Here is a 20,633-nt window from a genome sequence, read left to right as displayed (position 1 = left end):
GAGCAGCCGCGACAACGCCTCCAGACGTGCTCCTTCACAGATGAACTTGGATGAATCATGAGCAGATCCCGTCTCTTTCCACACGTCGGCCTTTCCAGATGCCGTGCTTGGCCTTCCGATTCCTCGCAGCTGACGAGTGGTGTGCATGTTGCGGTGCGGCCTGAATACATCTGCTCTTGAAGTCCTCTTCCAACGGCGGGTTGGGATTTCACCGCTGCCGCCACGTGGAGGTTGGTGGTGATGTCCGTGACTGTTGTTTTTTTTTGGGGGGGGGGGGGGGGGGGGGGGGGGGGGGGGGGGGGGTATTCTTGACAGCTTCCTCGCTGACGCTGTTCAGACCCGCCATTAACATCCCAACCCGAGTGATCCGATCACACGTGGACCAGCTTTAAGAAGAGGTGTCAACGCTCTGGAGACGCACTGAAGAGGCGTTTGAGGTCCCGTCACTCAGGCCACAGACGGCGGTGCTCTGGGACGCGTGCGATTCAATGCGCATGAAATAGGACTATACCCATTTAAAGGAAGTCAATGTGCATCCTAAAAAACTACAAGTTATTCTGAGCGTACAGCTGTTTAGAGCTGCAGCCGAGGATTTATTATTATAATTCATAATATCTACGGATGTGTGGTGTGATGGTTTTGTCCAAGTTGCCCATCGCAGGTGTATCTGAATGTCATGTTTTGTTCCACCGACAGTCCAAAACCCCCCAAATATTTAGTTCACCAGACGAAAAAGAGCAGCAAATTCAAAAAAGTTTTCTTTCAAATATTTTTTTTCTTTAAATATTACAGAAACCATTTAGTGCTCGTGACGATAGCAAGGATATTTTTCTGTGTATCGAGTGAACCATTAATCAGCCGATCATTTCAGCTCTACTGTTGATGCTCGCTTGGTTTCCCAAAATGCATTGCACTAGAACAGCTGACATTATCATGTACATTATCCATGAGGTTCATTTTGTCCCAATATCGAAGGTCTACACTCTTGAAAAACAACTGTGTTTAACACTGTTCCAAAGTTTACTCCACACCCTGGTCAACAGAGGATTAAATGGTACAAACTGCTCACTTCAGACATTAGGAGACGTTGGCGGGGAGCATCACCAGTCACCTCCGGGGGCCTCGTGGCCAAATGAGGGTCTCGGCTCGAGTTTATGGGGAGAAACTGGGAAAAAAACGTGTAGTTCACAAGGAGCCAACGTATCAGAGCCAGCCTCTGCATTTGGATCCCATCACAACCAAACTATGATGACGTGAGAATGTGCCAAAGTACAAGGATTCCCACTTCAAAGTCGGGGGACCGGGGACCGGCCTGGCCCCCGCCACAGTGCGGCGCCTGTTTGAAGCTCCGCGGACCACGTTCGAGACACAAAGCAGACTCGGGTCCTGGGGCCTGCTGGACTAAAGGGGAGCTTGGCATCGGCTGCGTTGGACAAATAAGACAGACTCTGATCGGTGCCCGAGCGCTCGCATCTGAATGGAAAGGCAGCTGGCACGACACGTGCGAATTAAAGACACATGTATACACGCTGGAGCCGTCTGAAGCGGAGGAAGGATGGATGTTGAATGAAGCCCGGGTCGAGCTCCTGCTGCCTCCTTCCTCCTCCTCCTCCTCCTCCTCCTTCTGGACCCCAGGAGATGCAGCCTCACATTCATTTTGATAACTGCGCTCATTTCTCTCGACATAATTCACGCCCGGCCACATCCCTGGACAGCAGAGTAGTCTCGGACAGCTCGAAGTAAAAGTGGCAAAACACAAAACTATATTGGAAATGTATGTGTACTGCATGTACACTCGGGTTGAGTAAACTTAAGTGCAACGTTTGCTGCTTTCCACCGAAGGAAAAAAAAAAAAAAAAGGAAGAACATTAATCACTATCCGACAGAAATCCCGGATGTTGTGAATCTATTGTTTGCAGTGCAAACAACGTGCGTCTGAATATAGAAAACGGCGGGCACAGAGGTGGGCGGGGCAGTGGAACGTTTCCTCTTCTTGGCAGGTTCTCCGTTGACCCTAAGGCACAGATCTGCTCCGCTTGAATGCAGCCCTGGTTATGAAACACACACACACACACACACACACACACACATATATATATATATATATATACAGTATTTATATATCCAAGTGGATAACATTCTGCAACAGGAGGCTTTGTAGCTCCGACGTTGTTCATGTTGCAGATCCGACCACGATCCCGCCTGACTCGCGCCTCCGTCAGTTAACCTTCGTATTCACCGTTGCCTCAATCGGGGGTTTGGTAAAAAAGAACAAAACACTTCATCTTCGCTATATAGCTCCTCCTCGACACACTTGTGTGTCAAACTGTTTCGTCTGAAATGAAACACATGTCAAGCAGCGTGGGAAGAGGGCTGCTCCCTCTTGTTATGCAAAGCCTCGCGGGAGATAAGACACGGCCGTTGACAAAAACGGCAAAGGTGCCACAGCTGGCCACAGGTTCAAACTGTCGAACGTCAGATAGGCAGAGAACCCCCCCCCCCCCCCCCCCCCCCCCCCCCCCCCCCTGCTGCCTGCCTGTTGTGGCTTTTTAAACGCAGCAGGCCCCCCTGCCAGATGTGGAGCGCAGTTTTGCTAGCCGGCCGGCGGGACGAGAGCGAGGAGGACGGTCCCGAATGTGGAAGGGGTTGTCACCCTGGGGATCCGTCATGTCGTAGCGCTCGGGAGCCCACCTCCGGGCCCCACAGTGTCTCACTTCACATCACGCAGGGCAGGAAGTGAACAGTGAGTGTAGCTGTGTTTTGAAAGGTCACCTTTCAGCAAGGCTTCCCCTGACTTTCGTCAAATATTGACAAAATCGGCCGTGATTCCAGCGCGGCGGAGGAGCTCACAGTGTTTCAGAAGAGGTTGTAGTTTTTTCTCTAGATTATTTCTTGTCGCTCCAAAGATTTCTGTAATGTGTAAAAAAAAACTGCAATACCGGCTGCTTCTGTTGAAAAACCGAATCCGTTTTTTTCTTCTTTCTGTACTGTAAGAGACACAGTATGTTTGTCCCATCCAGCGGGTGGAGCATCCTGCGGGGCCGCGGCCCTTTGCCTCTTGTCCTCTGCTGTCGCTGTCAAATCAAGAGCCCCAAGATATTATTAAAGGAAATACCAAATAAATACATGACAACATCAGGCACTTTCATTTAAAAATGATAATAAAGGACCTGTCAAGACATATTACATACACACATAAGACATCTAAAACTACTTCCTTAGATTTCTTTAGCACACTTGGAGACTCTTTTAGCTTGGGGTTCCTAATGAAGGGACAACTGAGCTGGTGCTGCTCAGTTTATGTGCTCTGTCCGGCGAATAGGCGAACCAGCCTCAACAAACCGTCCCAGGAGATTTGTTTGTCCGGAGCAGAGCAGTGTGAAGAGCCACAGTACCGTGAGGTCAAGAGGTGGACGAGAGCTGGATCAACAAGCCGCTCGTCCAAACCCCGGCTGCGAGAGGGCCTGACTGCCGAGCGGGGGGGGGCGGGGGGAAAGAGTGACTAATAGTAGTAATACCAGTTCCGAGTGGAGTTTTCCAGGAGGATCTGAGCAAAAGACGCGGCCTCCGTCCAAAAGCTGTGAAGGCATGAATGTGGGGGGTTTTTTTCGGCGAAGCGGCTGACGCACTCGCCGGTCCACACGTCACACAAAGTTTCCCTTCGACGGAGGGGCCCTTTCTTCGCCCCGCTCCGATTCAGTGGAAATGCGAACGCTAAAGTCTTTTCCCCCCTGATGCGATGGGAACGGTCCAACGGTGTCGTCCCTCACACACCTTCACACACTCGGACCAAAGTGTGACGGTATAAATGTCTCAGGTGACTCTTACGTGATCAAGAACACATTAGGTCCAAACAATATTCAGTAAAATAAAACAATTCTGTCAGCACTTCAATAAAAGGGACCCAATGACATGGTCACTTTCAAACCCACTGTGGCAAGCATGCGCCATAAATACGATCTATGAACACGGAACAAAGATCATTTGCCTCATAAGCAAGAATGTGGTTCAATCAACATCTTCCTATAGTTCAAACTTATTTGACGGCATGGAATCTTGTAAATGTAATTCGTAAATCAAGAATAAAGGTTTCGGTCCGAGGCAGCAACAAATGATTATGCTCATTAATGATTCACCAGCCGTTTGTTTCGTTGATTGATGGATGAATAATTTAGTTAAGATTTTTCTCCGATATGACTCCGATTACATGTATTTCCTTCTCTCCTTCACTCGTGTCATGTTTTTAGTAGGTGTATTTTCACACCTATAATTTAATAAGAGAGTCATTTATTTACAGTTATATTTGGAGATGAATTTCGATTTTATGGATAAATGTCAGCCAAATACCTGGACATCTTTTGCAACTAGTTGTGCAGTTATTAAAGCTGTAAACAACAGACCAAAGTGATTAAGTTGTTTTTTTTAAATGTAATATTTGTTTGTAAGGAGCAACAAAAAGCAAGTGAACATTTTTTTATAAAGTTGCGACTTTTTGTCTTATTGTTTAATATTTTCAAAAACTCAATTAGTTCTGATGTAATCTGCTCCCTCCATCACTCCAGCCAGGTGCCAGTTCATGGCGCTGCTCTTGCCCTACTAAGGATATTACTTCCTGGAAATTTGTCCACTTATATTTCCTGTCGAGCGGACCGACACTGAGGGAACAATGAAGTCACACTGAGAACCAGCCCGGTGAAACCTAAACCGTGAAACTACAGTACGGTTCACACATGTCAACGCATTAACAGTGTCACATAAGAGGCCCTGAAACCTGCCCCGGGGTCGGACACTCGTCACCCGCGTCGCACTGATTACAGCGCGCGAAGCTCCATATTTGGAGTGCGAGTGGCTGATTGGAGGAGAACGACGACGGGTTCACGCCACAGAATGCGAAGCGGACCACACCTCCCCGCACAAGCCGAGGGCCCCGGGCGATTAAAGGATTTGCCAAGACATGTAAATGACCCAGATTCTCACTACCTGGCCAAAGGTGTGGCGGCAGCAGAGGGAGGAGGTGGAATTTTTTTTTTTGACTCGAGGCCTCTATTAGAAGCCATAACAAATCTGTCATCGCAGCATTAATTATATATCGGCTATATGTTTTCTTATTAAAGGGATAGTTCAATTTTTTTTTTTGGGGGGTTGTATGAGTAACTTATGCATAGTTAATATGTTGCCTTTATGGAGATGGCGATCAGCGATGTCATTTAACGGAGTTTGTAGGAGAGGTGGAAGTAGCGTGAGTCTCAGTCCCACTGTTGCCGAGGGGACCATCGAAAAAAAACGGTTAAGTTTGCCCTTTTTTTTCAGCGTACGTCGACCATGTATTACTATGACATATAATATAACATAATGACTATGCATAAGTAACTCATACAACCCCACTACAAAAAATCTCTGAACTATCCCTTTAAGATTACCTCGTAACTGTATGATGGGTTAAACAGCAAAGAACTTTTCACAATGACTGAACTGAGGGAGGATGGTTGGCAGATATAAAACCAAACAACTGTCCAGAGGTTATATTTTAAGCCAATCGTTGGAAAGTCCAGTCGTAAAAGAATAATAATAAAAAAAAAGCCTCCATCACAAACTAATCTACAAATGCAGACTGATGACTCAGGGTCCACCTGTGTCCTCGGGCTGTGCAAATCGCGGCTGGTTCGTCTCTTTTCTTCTGGTGAAAAAGAGCCATCGTGTGGCCAAACTGGTGTACTACAGCTCTGGACGGGCGCTGAGGTTGATTTATGAATTTGATTTTACCAGTCAGTTTTCATATCACTTGTCGGAGGAGCTGCTTCGGTCTTGATGCTCACATCTGATTTCTTAGTAATCCAATCACAATCATGTTTCTAAGGCACAAACACGAGGGACGGTGTCTACTGGGACAACTTCACTGAATTCCTACAAGACATGGACGTGATGTTGTAGTTCACTGAGACCCACACTCCACAACTCACCTGTTGTAGAATCCCTGTTTGGTTTTTATCGATGGTAATTTAGTTCAGACTTTAAGTGTATATTAATTATTGTATGGATTGTCGTACACTTCTGCACATGCATGGTCCTCACAGGATGAATCCTACTGATACACACTCGTTTCCTCTGGTGCCATCATTGGGTGGATATTTATGGTTAAGTTAAATGTCTGAACACTCGCTATGAACGTGGCCGTTCGCTCACATTCTTGTTTCATTTAGGTGGAAAGAAAAGAATTTGAATGTCACATTGGCATTGGCATGAATTAACCGTGCAAATATTAACATCACTGTAAGAATATTTGAATAAGCAGAAGGTCGTTTTAAAAATACTTTAATTGTTCTGAATGTGTTATTAAAATCCCAAGACACTTTTCTTACCACCAGGATAAAAAAGATTTAGTCAACTGCTCGGGAACAAAGATGTCTGACTCTTTTTCTAACTTGTGACTCTGTTTTCCATCCAGTTAGCCAACCGGCAGCCATCTTTGTTTTGAGCTCCCAGGAAGATGCTTAAAGAAAATCAGTACTTCTACTAATAATAATTTGTATTATTATTGTTAATTATGTATAAATTATTATGTATAGTTGATATACAGTGCATATTAATATCATTGTACAGTGTGTGTATTCAGTACAATGTATAATCTAGGTATCTTTCTATCTTATGTCTGTATTCTATATGTATTTTTCAAACATGAATTTGGTTTATTATTATTCTACAATATATACTTTTATGTTTGATATAATTGTGTTGGTTTTTAGCTACTTCATTTTTGTGATTTACTTGACGATGCTATGCCAACACCACATTTTGTATTTAATAACGATTCAATCTATTTGGAAATGTTTCGTCAGCAGACTGAAATGAAAATTTCTCCACAACACACAGATGTGTACGATCAAATAAATACATTTAATCCCAAATTTTTGGACAAATCATACGTGAACACAATCAACGTGGAGCGATATAAACGAGTGCAGTCGTCTCACCAACAATCTGTATCCATTTTTATTAAGAAAAATAAGAAGGTTAGAACCAATTACAGTACATGGGATTAATAATAACTACTCGGGTAAAGTCAGAGTTCAGAGGAGAGATCGAAAACTTTAGGACATGCAGCCTTCGGAAGTAAAAATACCCGAGAATTCAGTTCAGTTTCAAGCATTCGCAACATGCACGTACACACACAGGGCAGACGTCTCTGTACAACACACGATACACACTCACTCAATACTCCACTCACACGTAGAACAAATACGCCTCTTTTTTTTTGCGCGTTCTTCTGATTTGTCTCGTCTAAGCGGTAGAATTGGATAAAGATATTAGCTGCATATCACTTGTCATAATGCCGTTTAATAGATTTTTTTGAAAGAGGTAAAAGCCTTGAGCCGTTGTTGAGTTGTTGGGTCAGAAAACCTCCGTTGCTTTCTGAGCCACTATCGGATAAACAAGCAACCTTCTCCTTCCTTGACCCTGATAGGGATTCCCGACCTTCAAGTGTTTTGTGCACACGTCGTCGTTTCTTTTCAAGCTGGACAGGTTTCCGGTTGCAGTCTACAATTTTGTCCACCGGATGGCAGCACTTAATCTGCGACGGCCGATAAATCCTTCCGTCCGCCACCTCCGGGTTTCCAGGCAGAGAGTCGAGGGCAGACGCTGGACGGCGCCGCAGCCGCGCCGGCCGAGGTCGAATCCACAGAGTCACAGAGGAGTGTGGACCAGACGTGGACTCAGATCAGATTTCTTTTGGGGAAACAGTGACAAGCTGAGTCAAGAGTCCACAACGTGCGTGGTCATATGTCTCATGCACACCGACCAGAGTGATGCTATGCGCTCTTGTTTGCATGAAAACCAATGTGCAGAGCTAGTCGCCAGCATCCAACGTGGAGGACGACAACGTCATCGAGGATTGTGTGTTTGTATGTGCGTTTTCAAGTGTCCTAACGTTACCTTGGAAGACATCAGTGCTGTTGACGGTAACATGTAGTGGTTGAACAGTTGCTCCTATGGACACAAGCCGACGCTGCGACGTCACCTCTGCAGCCCTTTCTCGGACTAACACCGGGTCGAAGGAAACAAAATCCATAATCGGCTCGCAAATCATGCATGTGGGAAAGAACGGTTACATCAGGCGATATGTGAGCGTCTTCCCTCGTTCAATAATCACTAATAGCTGCATATTTCTTGCCGTTTGCTCCATACAACCGGTCATATATACAGTAATCCAAAGGGCCGGAAACAGACAAATCGTGCCCTGCGACTCCCGGCATGAATTGAATTGATCGTTGAGCGTTTTCCTTTCACAGCCCACGATGGAAGGAACGAAAGGACGACACGAACGAAGGAAAGTTATGTCTTGAATGATCCTGGCAGATCTGAGACAACGATCAAAGTGCATGAATTAGACGGAGACAGTGAGTCAAGAAAAGTTGCACAAAAGAAAAGCTTTGGAGATTAATGCCGATGGTCACGATTGTTACCATCAATGGAAAAGGCGTCCCTGCTATATCCTGACGAACGGACTGCATTTGTCCGGTGCGCCTCGCGATGCGGAGGAGCTGCCGTGCATCGTCGCGACGCGTTCGGACACGTCGAGGAGGAGGAGGAGGAGAGAGCCGAGACCCGACTGGGGTGACTGGTCGAGCCACACCGCCTCCCGAGCGTCCAGTGAAGACGTACAGTCAGTGCGGTGCGACTGCTGAAGGAGCTCCGTCGAAAATGTACATCACATTGGAAGACAATTGGGTTTTTTTTGTCATGCAGTTTTTTTTCCCCCACAGGCATTGTGGGTATTATGTTCTTCTCAGAGCCTCGTTGTAAGCTACATTACTACAGTACTTTGAATAAATACTAAAAGGGACAGTATGTACATTTTTTTTTTTTTTTTTTAAAAAGGACGCGTCACAACTGCGGCTACTCTTTCGTTTGTTCTTCTATGCAGCAGGGCTTTGAGCTTTCAGATCCATTGACGTGCCCTTGAAATGAAAAAGGTTTGTCCTCGGTTCCTCTTGTCCACGCGAGACTTTGCGACGACTGTTGGTTTTCATTTCGCCGGTTTCTCTGCGACCACAGGGACAGTAGGGAGCTGAGGGTGAAGCCCTGGTCACTGAAGAGCCCTGACCCGAAGGTCGATGGGTGGGTGCATTATGAGATCGCAGCAGCACGGAGTTACAGTTCCTCCGTTGACAGTGAGTGATATGAGGGGGGTCTTAGGCCCCGGTTAGGTTTTGTTTTTCTGGCTCTTCTGATACACCGGCCCAGTCGACACAGCCGTCTGTTTGTATTTCGTTTCCCACACAGTTACCGAGGAGGGGCGGCTCGTCAATGTGGCTGAGGAGGCCAGAGGAGGTGTGGCGGAGCACTGCGTCCTCTCCCCCCTGCATCTTGGATCACTCCGCTTTAAGGTAGCCGTTTGCGTCGTTGCCCATCCCTCTCCTCCTCCTCCCCCTCACCCTCCCTCCCTCGGCGTCCGACCAGCCGTCGTCGGGGCCCGCGTGGAAGCGCAGCCGCAGCGTCTTGCGGATGACCAGGCGCTCCACGATGAAGGAGGCGCAGAACCAGGGCACGGCGTACTCGGCCGTGATCAAGCCCATGAAGTTGTAGCGGAACTGGGAGTAGTCCCAGGGGCAGGCGTTGAACTGGCGCAGCAGCAGCCCCGTGCCGAACTCCCACAGGTACGTCCACAGCGTGTAGATGACGCAGCGCAGCAGCACGGGGCAGCGGCCGCGCAGGCGCAGGTACACGCGCTCCACGATGAGGATGCAGGTGCCGTAGATGAAGAGCGCCCACACGCTGGTCACGCCGGGGAACTTCCAGTTGCAGTTCACCGCGAACTCCCAGGCGGCGGTGAACATGACCTCGCAGAAGTAGCCGTGGATGGCGTAGAGGTACCAGCGCGACAGCGCCGTCAGGGGCACAGGAGCCCCCGGGCTTTCCGAGGTCTCCATCCTTCCAGCCGACGTCCCGTCCGCGCTGACGAGCCGCGCCTTGAAGAGGAAGGAAGAGAAAAGACCGGTGTCAGTAAGGGACATAGAAGGCAACACGCACGTTAGTATATTAATCCCCTTCAAAACTCATTTAAAGTTTTAATCCTTGAGAAAAAGGACGAGGAGTTTTTGTGGCCGTCTGAAATGTAAGACCGAGGGATTTGCCGGCAGCTATAAATACATGTGATCCAGCATAATTCTGTTTTGATTAATATCTGCCTCATCCTTCACACCGAGTCAAATCTGTGTTAAATATCAGCTACTGCAGACATGTCCTATACTGTCACAGTGATTCACAGGAAAGGTGACTTTAGTTACGAAGAAGCTGGCACTGTGAGGAGACTAAAACAAGACAACAGCTGTTTAATTTGAACTGTAAATCAGTTTAAAAATAGTGCAGATAATGAGTTGAGCTGTTTGATTAGATAAGATAAGATCATCCTGCATTGGTCCCACAATCGGGACATTTGCTACGAGTTACTGTACAGCAGCAAACGAGATATTAAAAAAATAGAAGAAACACCAGTCAGTAAAAAGTAATAAACAAGGAAATATATATACAGTATATGTATTAAAAATAGAAATAATACATAGAATGTAAGCAGAACAGAATTGCACGGACAGAAGACGATGAGTTGCGGGAGACGACGGGCCGCACGTCTCCAACTCTTCAGAGGATAAAAAGCTCGATTTTATTAACTGTGAACCGCTGTTGAGAGGAAAACTACTGACATGAAATCATCAGGGCCACTCGTCTTCATTGAAACAACATCCGTCTGCTTGGTTGCACCGGTGAGGCACCGTCATCTCCAGTGAACCACTGTGTTGATGCCAAATCAACCGGGCCTGAAGTCTAAAAGATTAAAACCTTTAATTTACGAGGCGATGAACCACTCGGCTGACATCGGGAAGATTAAATTAGAGGCTGCGGAGCACTTCCCCTCCCTCAGTCGACGCTATTTACTGAGCGCCTGATTGACCGAGGGGTTTTTTCTTACGTTAAATCTGTAGCTTTATGGTCCGACTGCCTACGTCATGTGTGCTCTTGATCCACATGCTGCAGTCTTCGGCGTCAGGAGCGTGAGGAGGCCCGCGCAGGGCCGGATCCTTCCTCTCCACTCTCTTTATCAGCGCAGCATCATACGGAGGGGTTCAAAGACCACGGGCCCCCGAGTGTGTATCGCTCTACGAGATAATGCCTCCGGAGGAAACGCCAGCCATTGTGCACAGCGGATCATAACCGCTTTGTAAAACACCGCCTCAGATTGAGGTTAGAAGTACAGAAGCTCGCCTGAACAACAAAAGCCTTTTTTGGGCTCTTATTTTTTTTTTCCTGTCTTCAAAGGTCGGCTGGGGCCCGGAGTGAGGGGCCCGGAGTGAGGGACCCGGAGTGGGTCCGCAGTGGGTCCGGAGTGAGGGGCCCGGAGTGCGGGGCCCGGAGTGGGTCCGCAGTGGGTCCGGAGTGAGGGGCCCGGAGTGAGGGACCCGGAGTGGGGGACCCGGAGTGGGTCCGCAGTGGGTCCGGAGTGAGGGGCCCGGAGTGCGGGGCCCGGAGTGGGTCCGCAGTGGGTCCGGAGTGAGGGGCCCGGAGTGAGGGACCCGGAGTGGGGGACCCGGAGTGGGTCCGCAGTGGGTCCGGAGTGAGGGGCCCGGAGTGCGGGGCCCGGAGTGGGTCCGCAGTGGGTCCGGAGTGAGGGGCCCGGAGTGAGGGACCCGGAGTGGGTCCGCAGTGGGTCCGGAGTGAGGGGCCCGGAGTGAGGGACCCGGAGTGGGTCCGCAGTGGGTCCGGAGTGAGGGGCCCGGAGTGAGGGACCCGGAGTGGGTCCGCAGTGGGTCCGGAGTGAGGGGCCCGGAGTGCGGGGCCCGGAGTGCGGGGCCCGGAGTGCGGGGCCCGGAGTGGGTCCGGAGTGAGGGGCCCGGAGTGGGTCCGGAGTGAGGGGCCCGGAGTGGGTCCGGAGGTTCCCCGGACTGGTCGCCCCTAATTTACCAGATGTATCTGGTATGATCTTCATACACAGAGTTTAATACCATTGGACAGCGCCAGGCTAGCGGTTTACCCCTGTTTCCAGTCTTTATGCTAAGCTAACCTAATCGGCTGCTGCTTGTAGCCCTATATTTACAGTACGAACAGTAAACTAATATCGATCCTCTCATCAAACTCCCATCACCACGGCAAAAATGAAATTTTTCCCAAAGCTTTGTGAAACTATACTTTCAACCCAACAGTTAAATCACGCCTATTTTTTAATAGATATTGAATAAACCAGATGTAATGTGTAAATCTCTGTTTGCGGTTTCTCCCTCTCATCTCTCACATGCCTTCATTCTCATCATCACACCCCCCCCCCCCCCCCCCCCCCCCCCCCCCCCTTCTTTCCATTCGCCTCTTTCTCCGGCCGCCTGCATCATTTGTTCAGGCACTCACATGCCCACTAAGCCGCTAATGATGAAAAATCTGGAATGCAATACTCAGCTGTGTAATACTCAACCTCCTGCCAAATGGCCTTTATATATATATATATATATATACAATATAACATTTGAGAAGGACGCCGCCGGTTAGATATACAGACTCCTTCGCTCTACACTTGAAAATCCACATTTCATCAAATCTTAATGCGTGTCCGCCTGGATGATGATTGTGGTCCTCTCCCCGTTGACGTACATGCGCGGTGCAACAGCTATTCCAGGAGAGGTTAATCCAGGTTAACTGGGAATATTAGAGGCTCTAAATAGCGAGAAATCGTTTTGTCACTGCGAGCACTGACGATTAACGTGTTTTTTTACTAATTTTCAATTTTCATAAGTCAGTGTCCTCAGGGCTTTTTTCTCTGCACCCAAGAGACATTCTGGTCGTCATAATAACTCATTCATATACGTTTGGCAGCGCCTCCAGGTCACACAGGTCACTGGAAAGGCAGATTTGAGGAGCCAGGGATCGAACCGGCGGCCTTCCGGCTAGTGGACGACCCGCTCTACGTCCTGAGCCACAGAAACCTCCCCCTAATCAAACAATTGTCACGTCACGAAGCCAAATCCGTTGCTAAGTGACAAGCATTGCTGCTAACTGACGGCGCCTGTTTAAAAATTCCTAGTAAGTCAGACTTTGAATTATTATCAAAAGCAAACAAAGAACAGTGTCTTTTTCCGTACAATGCAGTTCACGGCACCGACTCGACTGTAAAAGTCGTCATGTTGATGGTTAACAATGGACCTTTCATGGATTTTTGGACAGTTTTCCTTTTTATTTTTCTGCTTTTAGAAGGTGAAAGTTGAGACACGCGGAAGACAAACGGTCGCAGGTCGGACTCACGCTGGCGGCTGCTGCGATTCCATTGGTCAGCGTCTGAAAACCATCAAGGCTCAGGAGGACGTCCCCCACTTGCCCTTGGCTCATCTATTGACGCGTTGCCTCAGCGTGACGCGGTACAAACACGGGCCACTCTCTGATTTCACTGTTGTTGTTGTTGTTGTTGTTGTTGTTGTTGGGGCAGCTGTTGTCGGGATCGCTCACCAACCTGCCCTCCCACCGGCTCTTTCATCGGCCCGATGCATCGATCTGCGCGGGGGTTCCTGCCAGCTCTCGCCGTGGCAACCCCCTCTCGCCATTGCCCTGTATTGACCCCTGCTGCCGCGGTGTGACGGTGGGACAGAACGGTGCACGTGATGGAGCCGCCCGCTCTTTTCTTTTAAAACCTCACGATTGACCAACGGGAGACACGTCTGAACTGAACGGGAAGGGACGTCGACGGACACACAGGGAAGACACCAACTCAGTGTGTGTGTCACGTGTGTTAACGGATTAGCACCAGGCAACCGCGGTCACAGGAGGCAGCCGAGGTCGAACTGCGCCGCCACCGCGCCGACAGCTGTGAAGGCGAGATTTTTAATCAGAAACACAACACGCCGCTGACCTGGCGTCACGACGTAATCCCCCGTCCTCGTCCTGCCGCCGGCCCGGCCCCCGGCCGTGGCACGGATCCCAGGCCTCTGCAGACTTTGCAGAAGGTCACTGTGGGCGGCGTGTAGAAAAAGCCGGCGGTATCATCCGATGGCTGTGACCAAGGTGACCTGACCCCTGATTCATCACCAGCCGCTGGGAGGGGGCGGGGGGGGGACACACACAATGCCCTGGAGAGTTATGCATCTGTCATCGTAAAAAAAAAACCAACAAGGCTCTCGAGCAAAAAAACTGCGGAATATTTGTCGTAGTCCAGCAAATATTCTGCATCTCTGCGGTTTGTAGACGTGAGCGTGTGCGTCTTTCCTCTGTCTGATGGCTGAATATCTCCAGGGTTCGGGCTGTGGAGAGGACGAAACAAGATGAAGACGCCGCCGTCGATCAAACTCAATCAATTATTTGGAAAAAAAAAGCTGCAGATCAATATTCCATCTCCTCAGCTGCAGCTGCCACGGCCGGTCAATTCAGTGATTTTCTTCATGTAGATAAGGTTTTTCCGTCATCTACGACAGGAATGTGAAGCAAACCGCTATAATGAATCCACTGATGGAGAAATAACTGGAAGATGAATCGCTCATGGCAAAAATTGTCAGATGAGAAACTACACGCAGTTTCTCCTAACCAAAAAACTGACTGACATGCACGTGAATTCCCAAGTCGCCGCCAAATTTCTCCTCTCCAGTGATAGAGAGAGTGACGGGTGAGGAGGGGGTGAGAGGGAGGGACGTACAGGACGAGGGCCGGGGGGGGGGCGCGAAGAACCTCCAGAGAGGAGGCACAAAATAAACTGACCCCCGGATCAGTGGCGGAGCCCGGTCGATGACTGTGGAACATCCGGTGTGTGAGCAGCATGAGAGCAGTCTCTTTTGATAAATATCAAATTATACTTTCAGTCCTTTTTTCTTCTGAAGTACAGCTGGAAATAAATTTAACGCCGTTGAGTATTAGACTGTTGGTGATTATTGTAAAATTCTATTTTTATCTATTTTTGGCTGGCTCGATGCATTAGCATCACCCGGTGCGATTGGGCAGTGACTTGATATGTATTTCTATGCTAAGTTCTTGGAATTTGAGCCAAACTTGTTCCCTGCAGAGCCGTCTACTGTCCATTATGGTCAACTGATCCAAGTGGGTGACAGATGAGTTGTATTTCCAAAAAATACGATTGTTTTCATTTGTTTTCCGCCACAAACGTCCTCAAATGTCTCGGAACAAGAGATCCAGAAAGTCGTCAGCATTTCAGAAGCTGCAATATTAATTGAGAATGTAAATAGCTGCAGTCGTTTGGCGAGAGACGCAGCGGGGCCGACAGAGGCTCATATAACTTCACCGTGAGCATCCTTTCTCCACATCCGCAAGGTGAACGCCCGAGAGACGGAGCAGGCGGAGTGGAGGAGGGGAGGAGGGGGAGGAGGGGGGGGGCTCTCGCTCGGATCTGCACTCTCATATAAAAAACCTGAGGTCAGCTCAGGCTGGTGACTCTGTGTCTCTGGTCTCTGGTATCGAAGAGGGACGTGCAGAAGTTTTAATGACCTGAAAACCTTTTGAAAGTCACTTTTTAGTGATGAATCATCACAATATACTGGAGCAGCATCCGGATACTAACTTGATTAAACACATCAGGAACCAGCCGGACCCCAAAAATCCCTTAGAGTCTCTAATTAAAATCAATTTTCTGAAAATAGAATCTGAAATCTGGTGAAGTTACCAAGACGTTAAATGTTGTTGATTGTGACCTTTAGTTAAGTAAAGTTAAGTAAAGTTAATCTAAGTTAAGTAAAATGAAATGTTCTCATTGGTATATCATTACAGTTTTGTAAATATTACAATAGATGAGCTTCAGATGTCTCTGGTTTGTTCAATGTGCTTCAAGTAGTTATTTAGTCTCATTTGAAATTTAAGAAAAATATCTCTATCGTGAAAAACAATGAGATAAACCGCGGTAAAACATTTGATCCATATCACCCACTGGACCCAACATGGTTATTATTAAAATCAAAGTTACATCACATTACACTGCCTGCCTAAAAACATCCTTTCAAGTTTTCATGTTTCATGTTGTCGCCGTTTAAACCATGAAAAACACTGGTGAACTTAAATATCGTTCATGTCAATTGTGCCATATAAATGTAGAGGCTGGTTGGCAGGTGAATATCGGATCAAGAGGGCGTTTGGATTGACGATCAGTATTTGCCAATATCCTGTCGACAGCGTCTGGGATGAAGAGGGAAAATAAATTGTGATTGGTGGATCTCATAGTGTTTGTAAGTGTGGTGTGCTACATTTACGATTATGGTGAGGATCCATTATTGGACAATAATAACCCGCTCACATTACATATACTGATGTTATAGTGTAATGTGGAGTCTTTGGTATGTTGGGACCTGGAGAACTTGATCCTCCTCTTCACCTTTTGTAATGTACTCTCTGAATCGCCAATAAATATCAATTACATTATAAACACACTGAGTCTTTACAGTTCTCACTTCTCCCCGTCCTCACTCTCATCACGGCTCTTGGGCTCTTCGCAGTTTTAACGGGAGACCCTGCGTGGGAGCTAAGCCCTCTTGTCCTGAACGGCATGTGGGTCACGGCCGGGAGATTATAAAAAGTCTTGGAGCAGCTACAGAGGAAGCGGGAGATCGACTGGTCGTCGCCATCGTGCCGTGGAGCGCGACGCCTTTTTAACGGAGGGATGCACGTGACTGTACAAAAGTCACTGACACAGACGCTGACGGATCATTGTGTCCACAGGCCCTGGACACAAACCCACAGCAAACCCCAACGCACACACACACACACACACACACACGCAAATAGTACAAGTGTGTTGCCCCTATAGGCCAACGTACAATCACACAGCATATTTATCACTTTGAAATCATAATTGTTGTTTTTTTTACATGTTAACAGGTTAACAGTCTTGTATACGTCATTACATTACATGATATAATCTGCTAGTTTACAAAAATCATAATCCTGCCACACTTTCAAAATCCGATTGACTCCAATATGTTGAGTGTGGAAAATACTTCCGATATTCTTTTAAATGCGTACCTCAATAAAACATTTCAAGCCTTCATATTACATATTTTTTGCATGATTTAATGAATACTACGCATCCTCTCTTCCACGTGTCTTTGTGTCTGATCTGTGGCGAAGGTGTTCGCGCCTCCATGTTTGCTAAAGGTGTAATAAATAAACGGATCCTGGCTGAAAATCTGGATCTGTCATTGAATACAGACTTGTCTCAAGCTGAATTTCTGCAGCCAATAGACGTCGATATTTGAGATTTAAACATACCTGCATAAGAAATATTTTCAATAAGGACCTCGTCATATTTTTTTTTGTTATTGAAGAGAGAGACACTTTCCATTTGGCAAAAAAACATATCTTCTCTGGTGGATCATGTCATGACAGTGTCTCCGCATTACCTCAAACGTCTTTGCATCTTTTCCGTTCTACAGATTCTAAGTAAATATCTTTTGTGTATCTTGCAGTTTTCCCCGTGTATGTAGATATTTGTAGTTATAAGCTTGTCTTATTGTTCACGCTGGGATCAGAACCCTTCAAATCCGGAGGAAAAATCCTGGACAAGCCAACCTCTTTCTCCATAATCCATCTTTAAATACCTTGACTCGACTGTAACCAACATCTGTCTATAATCTGTCAATGAGGCGATAGAAATCTGCTTTAATTCAGTGTTGGGGGCGATGATGCTGTTTTCCACAGGCACCAGGTCACGTTTCTGTTTCATTAAAACACGAAGGGAGAGCCGAGAAGCCTGCAGTGCATCACGAAAGAGAAACGGATCATTCAAACACAATGCTACAATAGTTCTCGCAGCTGAGAGGAGCCGGGGGATATTTTTGAACCAGGGGTCATTGTGGGCGTCCTTGCAGCGAAGGCCGGTGTGCGGCGGGTCAGTCGGTGTACGTGTAAGTCTGAGGGGGGAAATAAAGGCTTCACCGGGCAGCAGCATGGAGGGATTATCTCCCCCCAGATCATAGTGAACCCTCTGGGCCTTATATGGAAGAAATCAATGAGGGCTTTTGGAAAATCCAACCACCAGCAGCAGCAGCAGCAGCACCCACATAACCTCATGTCCCTGCACAGAGCATCAACAGACATGACCCCGGTCTGTAGACACTTCCTCCTGGATGTAATTACGCTGGATGTCCAAAGCCATCTCTTTGTTTTTTCTTTTTTTTCTTTTTTTGTCCCTGGAAACTACACGGGCCAGTGCGCAGGCCCCGGGCTGCTGCCGGGACTCCGCCGCAGCATCACGCCTCCTTGGCGCTGAGCCCCCACCACCACTAATAATAATGAACCAACCCCCACCCCACTTCAAAAATCCCTCATAAGACGTCAATGAAATCCATAAGTCAATGACAAGCTGCGGACGGGGTCCTCCTCGGAGCAAGTTATGCACCTTCTTTCGAACAAGCGTAATTCTCCAACTGTGCGTAAAAACAACATGCCGGATAAAGAAGAATCCATCCAGTTATAAAGACTAAAATGTTCACCAGTTTTCTTTGCACAAGTTACGATGCGTTAAGTTTGGGACACATTTATATGAAATAAAAAATAAAAAAAACGCGTTTGCACAGTTGCCAACATGCAAACACTCACTCAGGACATTCGAAGCGCAAAACACCATTAAAGCCTGCGTTCGTTAGAAATAACAATAATAAAATAAAATCTCTGGAAAAACTTCTCCAACACATGTTCACATGTGGAACTCGTGTCACGTCGCCGGTGCAGCTCGTGAATCATCCACAGAGCAGGTTGTTTTGTTATTATGATTATGATTATGATTATGAGTATGATTATTACCTTCAGACTGCGGTGTCTCCCTCAGCTCTCTGGCCGGCCGATCGCGCTCCACTGCGGGGTCCGGTTGTCCTGGATGTGTCGGTGCTGCTGGTGGTGGTGGTGGTGGTGGTCCCTTCTCCTCCTCCGTGTCTCTGCTGTCGGATGGAAATGGACCATTTTCCTTCACTGCAGCAGCGGCGGCACATGCTCAGACGCACTCGCGCATCTTTGTGTTAACCGTTTCTTCCCCGCAGCAGCTCAGGGTCCGGAGGACACACCGACTGAGACAGATGAGACAGATGGGGGGGGGCGGGGGGGTCCATGGGTCTCCACGGTCCCGCCTGCGTCGGGCTGAGCATCAGTTTAAGCTTTTACGCACAGCGGCGATCATCCATAACCCTCCAACTGCGCGTGACGCAGTGACACTGGAAACGCCCCCGTTCATCATCTTCATGCTCTCAGCAGATTTTGGGTGCATTGAAGAGGAAGAGTTCATTTTCCTTTTGTTCATTCATTCATTTCTTTAGGAAGGTCCCGTTGAGATACAGCATCTCTTCTGTCAGAGGGAGTCTCTCTGTATGTGTTATATAATAGTTTCATATAAAAAAAATAAGCAGATACAAATAATATATATTTTTCAAATAAAAAAAAACAAAAAACTCTCAGGCAAATAGACACAGAAACATACAGGAATTTTTTTAAAAAAGCAATGGCATTAATCTATGAATATGATATATGAATGTAAAGCTAGAAAAGCAGCTGGTTTCCATAAATGTAAGTGGACATGTATGTTCCCGTGGTCATATATGTTCCAAGAGTTCCAGGGTCCTGACCCCAGGTCATTACCGAGGTTTATAGACATTACTTTATTAATTACTTTGTAAATCTTATTCTATTTTACTGGTCTTTTAATATTATTATCATCATTATTGTTTATTTCCTTTTATTTTAACTTATTTGTCAGTTTTAAATGTTATCTTATTGTCATATTTCATCTGTCAGCAACATGAATCCTCCAATTGTGTTTGGGGTAAATTTGTTTCAAGTTAAAATATGAATATTTTTCAGTATTGAAAAAAGAATTGGAACGATGACGCTGACCCCTCACCCCCCGAGTCACACGGCTCAGATGGTCACATCATGCTGCTGAACACAAAAAGCCCTTTGATGACTTCCTTCAATAGTTCAGAGTCACACGGCGAATACAAAGCTGGGAAAATCGTTTCCACGTTCCCGTCATGTGCTTCAATAGAGATATGACATAAAGATCGTGGGAACACGTCACGTGACCCAGTGGGAACAGTCAGTGTCTGATCCATCAGTTGAGAGTCAAAAGATAAAGACAAAACAAAACTGGACTAGATTGAGGCAACAACACGACTCGGTCGGGTTTTAAAAGATCAACATTTGGGTTCAAATTGATGATTTCACAGCGAAGAACCTTCTGGTAGAACGTGTTGAAGGTGAAACTTCAGTAGTTGATGATCCTTCAAGCAGAAATATATATTTCATTCATCAGGAAAACAACTGTGCAGCGGCACATCACGTCCAAACATCCATTGTTCCTCGTTCCTGTCGAGACTTATTGCTCTCGAACTGTCCCGACCTTCGCCGTGACCTTGTTTGTTCCCCGTGTGTTTCCAGTGAGATGAATATTTCAGTGAGTGTTGAGAAGGTGTGAACTCTCGGAACATATCCAGTGACACGAGGGGACACGACACCTGCACCGACGACAGACGTCAATCAGCGTTGTTAGTGCTGTCCACTTCTGTGACCTCACTATAATCTATACTTAGATATGTTTTCTGTTTCATTGTGCGCTTTTATTTGCATGATTTTATTTAGCTGTGTTCCTGCCAGGCTGTGATTCAAAAAACAAACACCTTCAT

General features: G+C 47.1%; 1 protein-coding gene and 1 long non-coding RNA gene across 3 annotated transcripts in view; one reads left to right on the top strand and one right to left on the bottom strand.

The window, feature by feature from the left end:
- Window positions 1-11,447, top strand: part of LOC118286553 — a 50,616-nt gene extending 39,169 nt beyond the window's left edge. Inside the window, exon 5 of one of the 2 annotated variants that reach the window (XR_007029775.1) lies at window positions 11,314-11,447. This is a non-coding gene — a long non-coding RNA (uncharacterized LOC118286553). Of the gene's footprint in view, window positions 1-6,445; window positions 6,882-11,313 lie in introns of those variants that run through there. The other variant, XR_004785409.2, reaches the window with a different exon arrangement.
- Window positions 6,876-19,087, bottom strand: tmem229b (transmembrane protein 229B). Its single transcript, XM_035611050.2, has 2 exons — window positions 18,766-19,087; window positions 6,876-9,968 (listed from the first exon to the last, which is right to left on the bottom strand). The coding sequence occupies exon 2, from the start codon at window positions 9,927-9,929 to the stop codon at window positions 9,372-9,374; it is 558 nt and encodes a 185-aa protein (XP_035466943.2). The 5' UTR covers window positions 9,930-9,968; window positions 18,766-19,087; the 3' UTR covers window positions 6,876-9,371.
- Between the last annotated feature and the right edge of the window lie 1,546 nt (window positions 19,088-20,633).

This window comes from Scophthalmus maximus, chromosome 15 (assembly GCF_022379125.1).
Source record: "Scophthalmus maximus strain ysfricsl-2021 chromosome 15, ASM2237912v1, whole genome shotgun sequence".
NCBI lineage: Eukaryota > Metazoa > Chordata > Actinopteri > Pleuronectiformes > Scophthalmidae > Scophthalmus > Scophthalmus maximus.
This window is presented reverse-complemented; position numbering and strand designations above follow the sequence as displayed.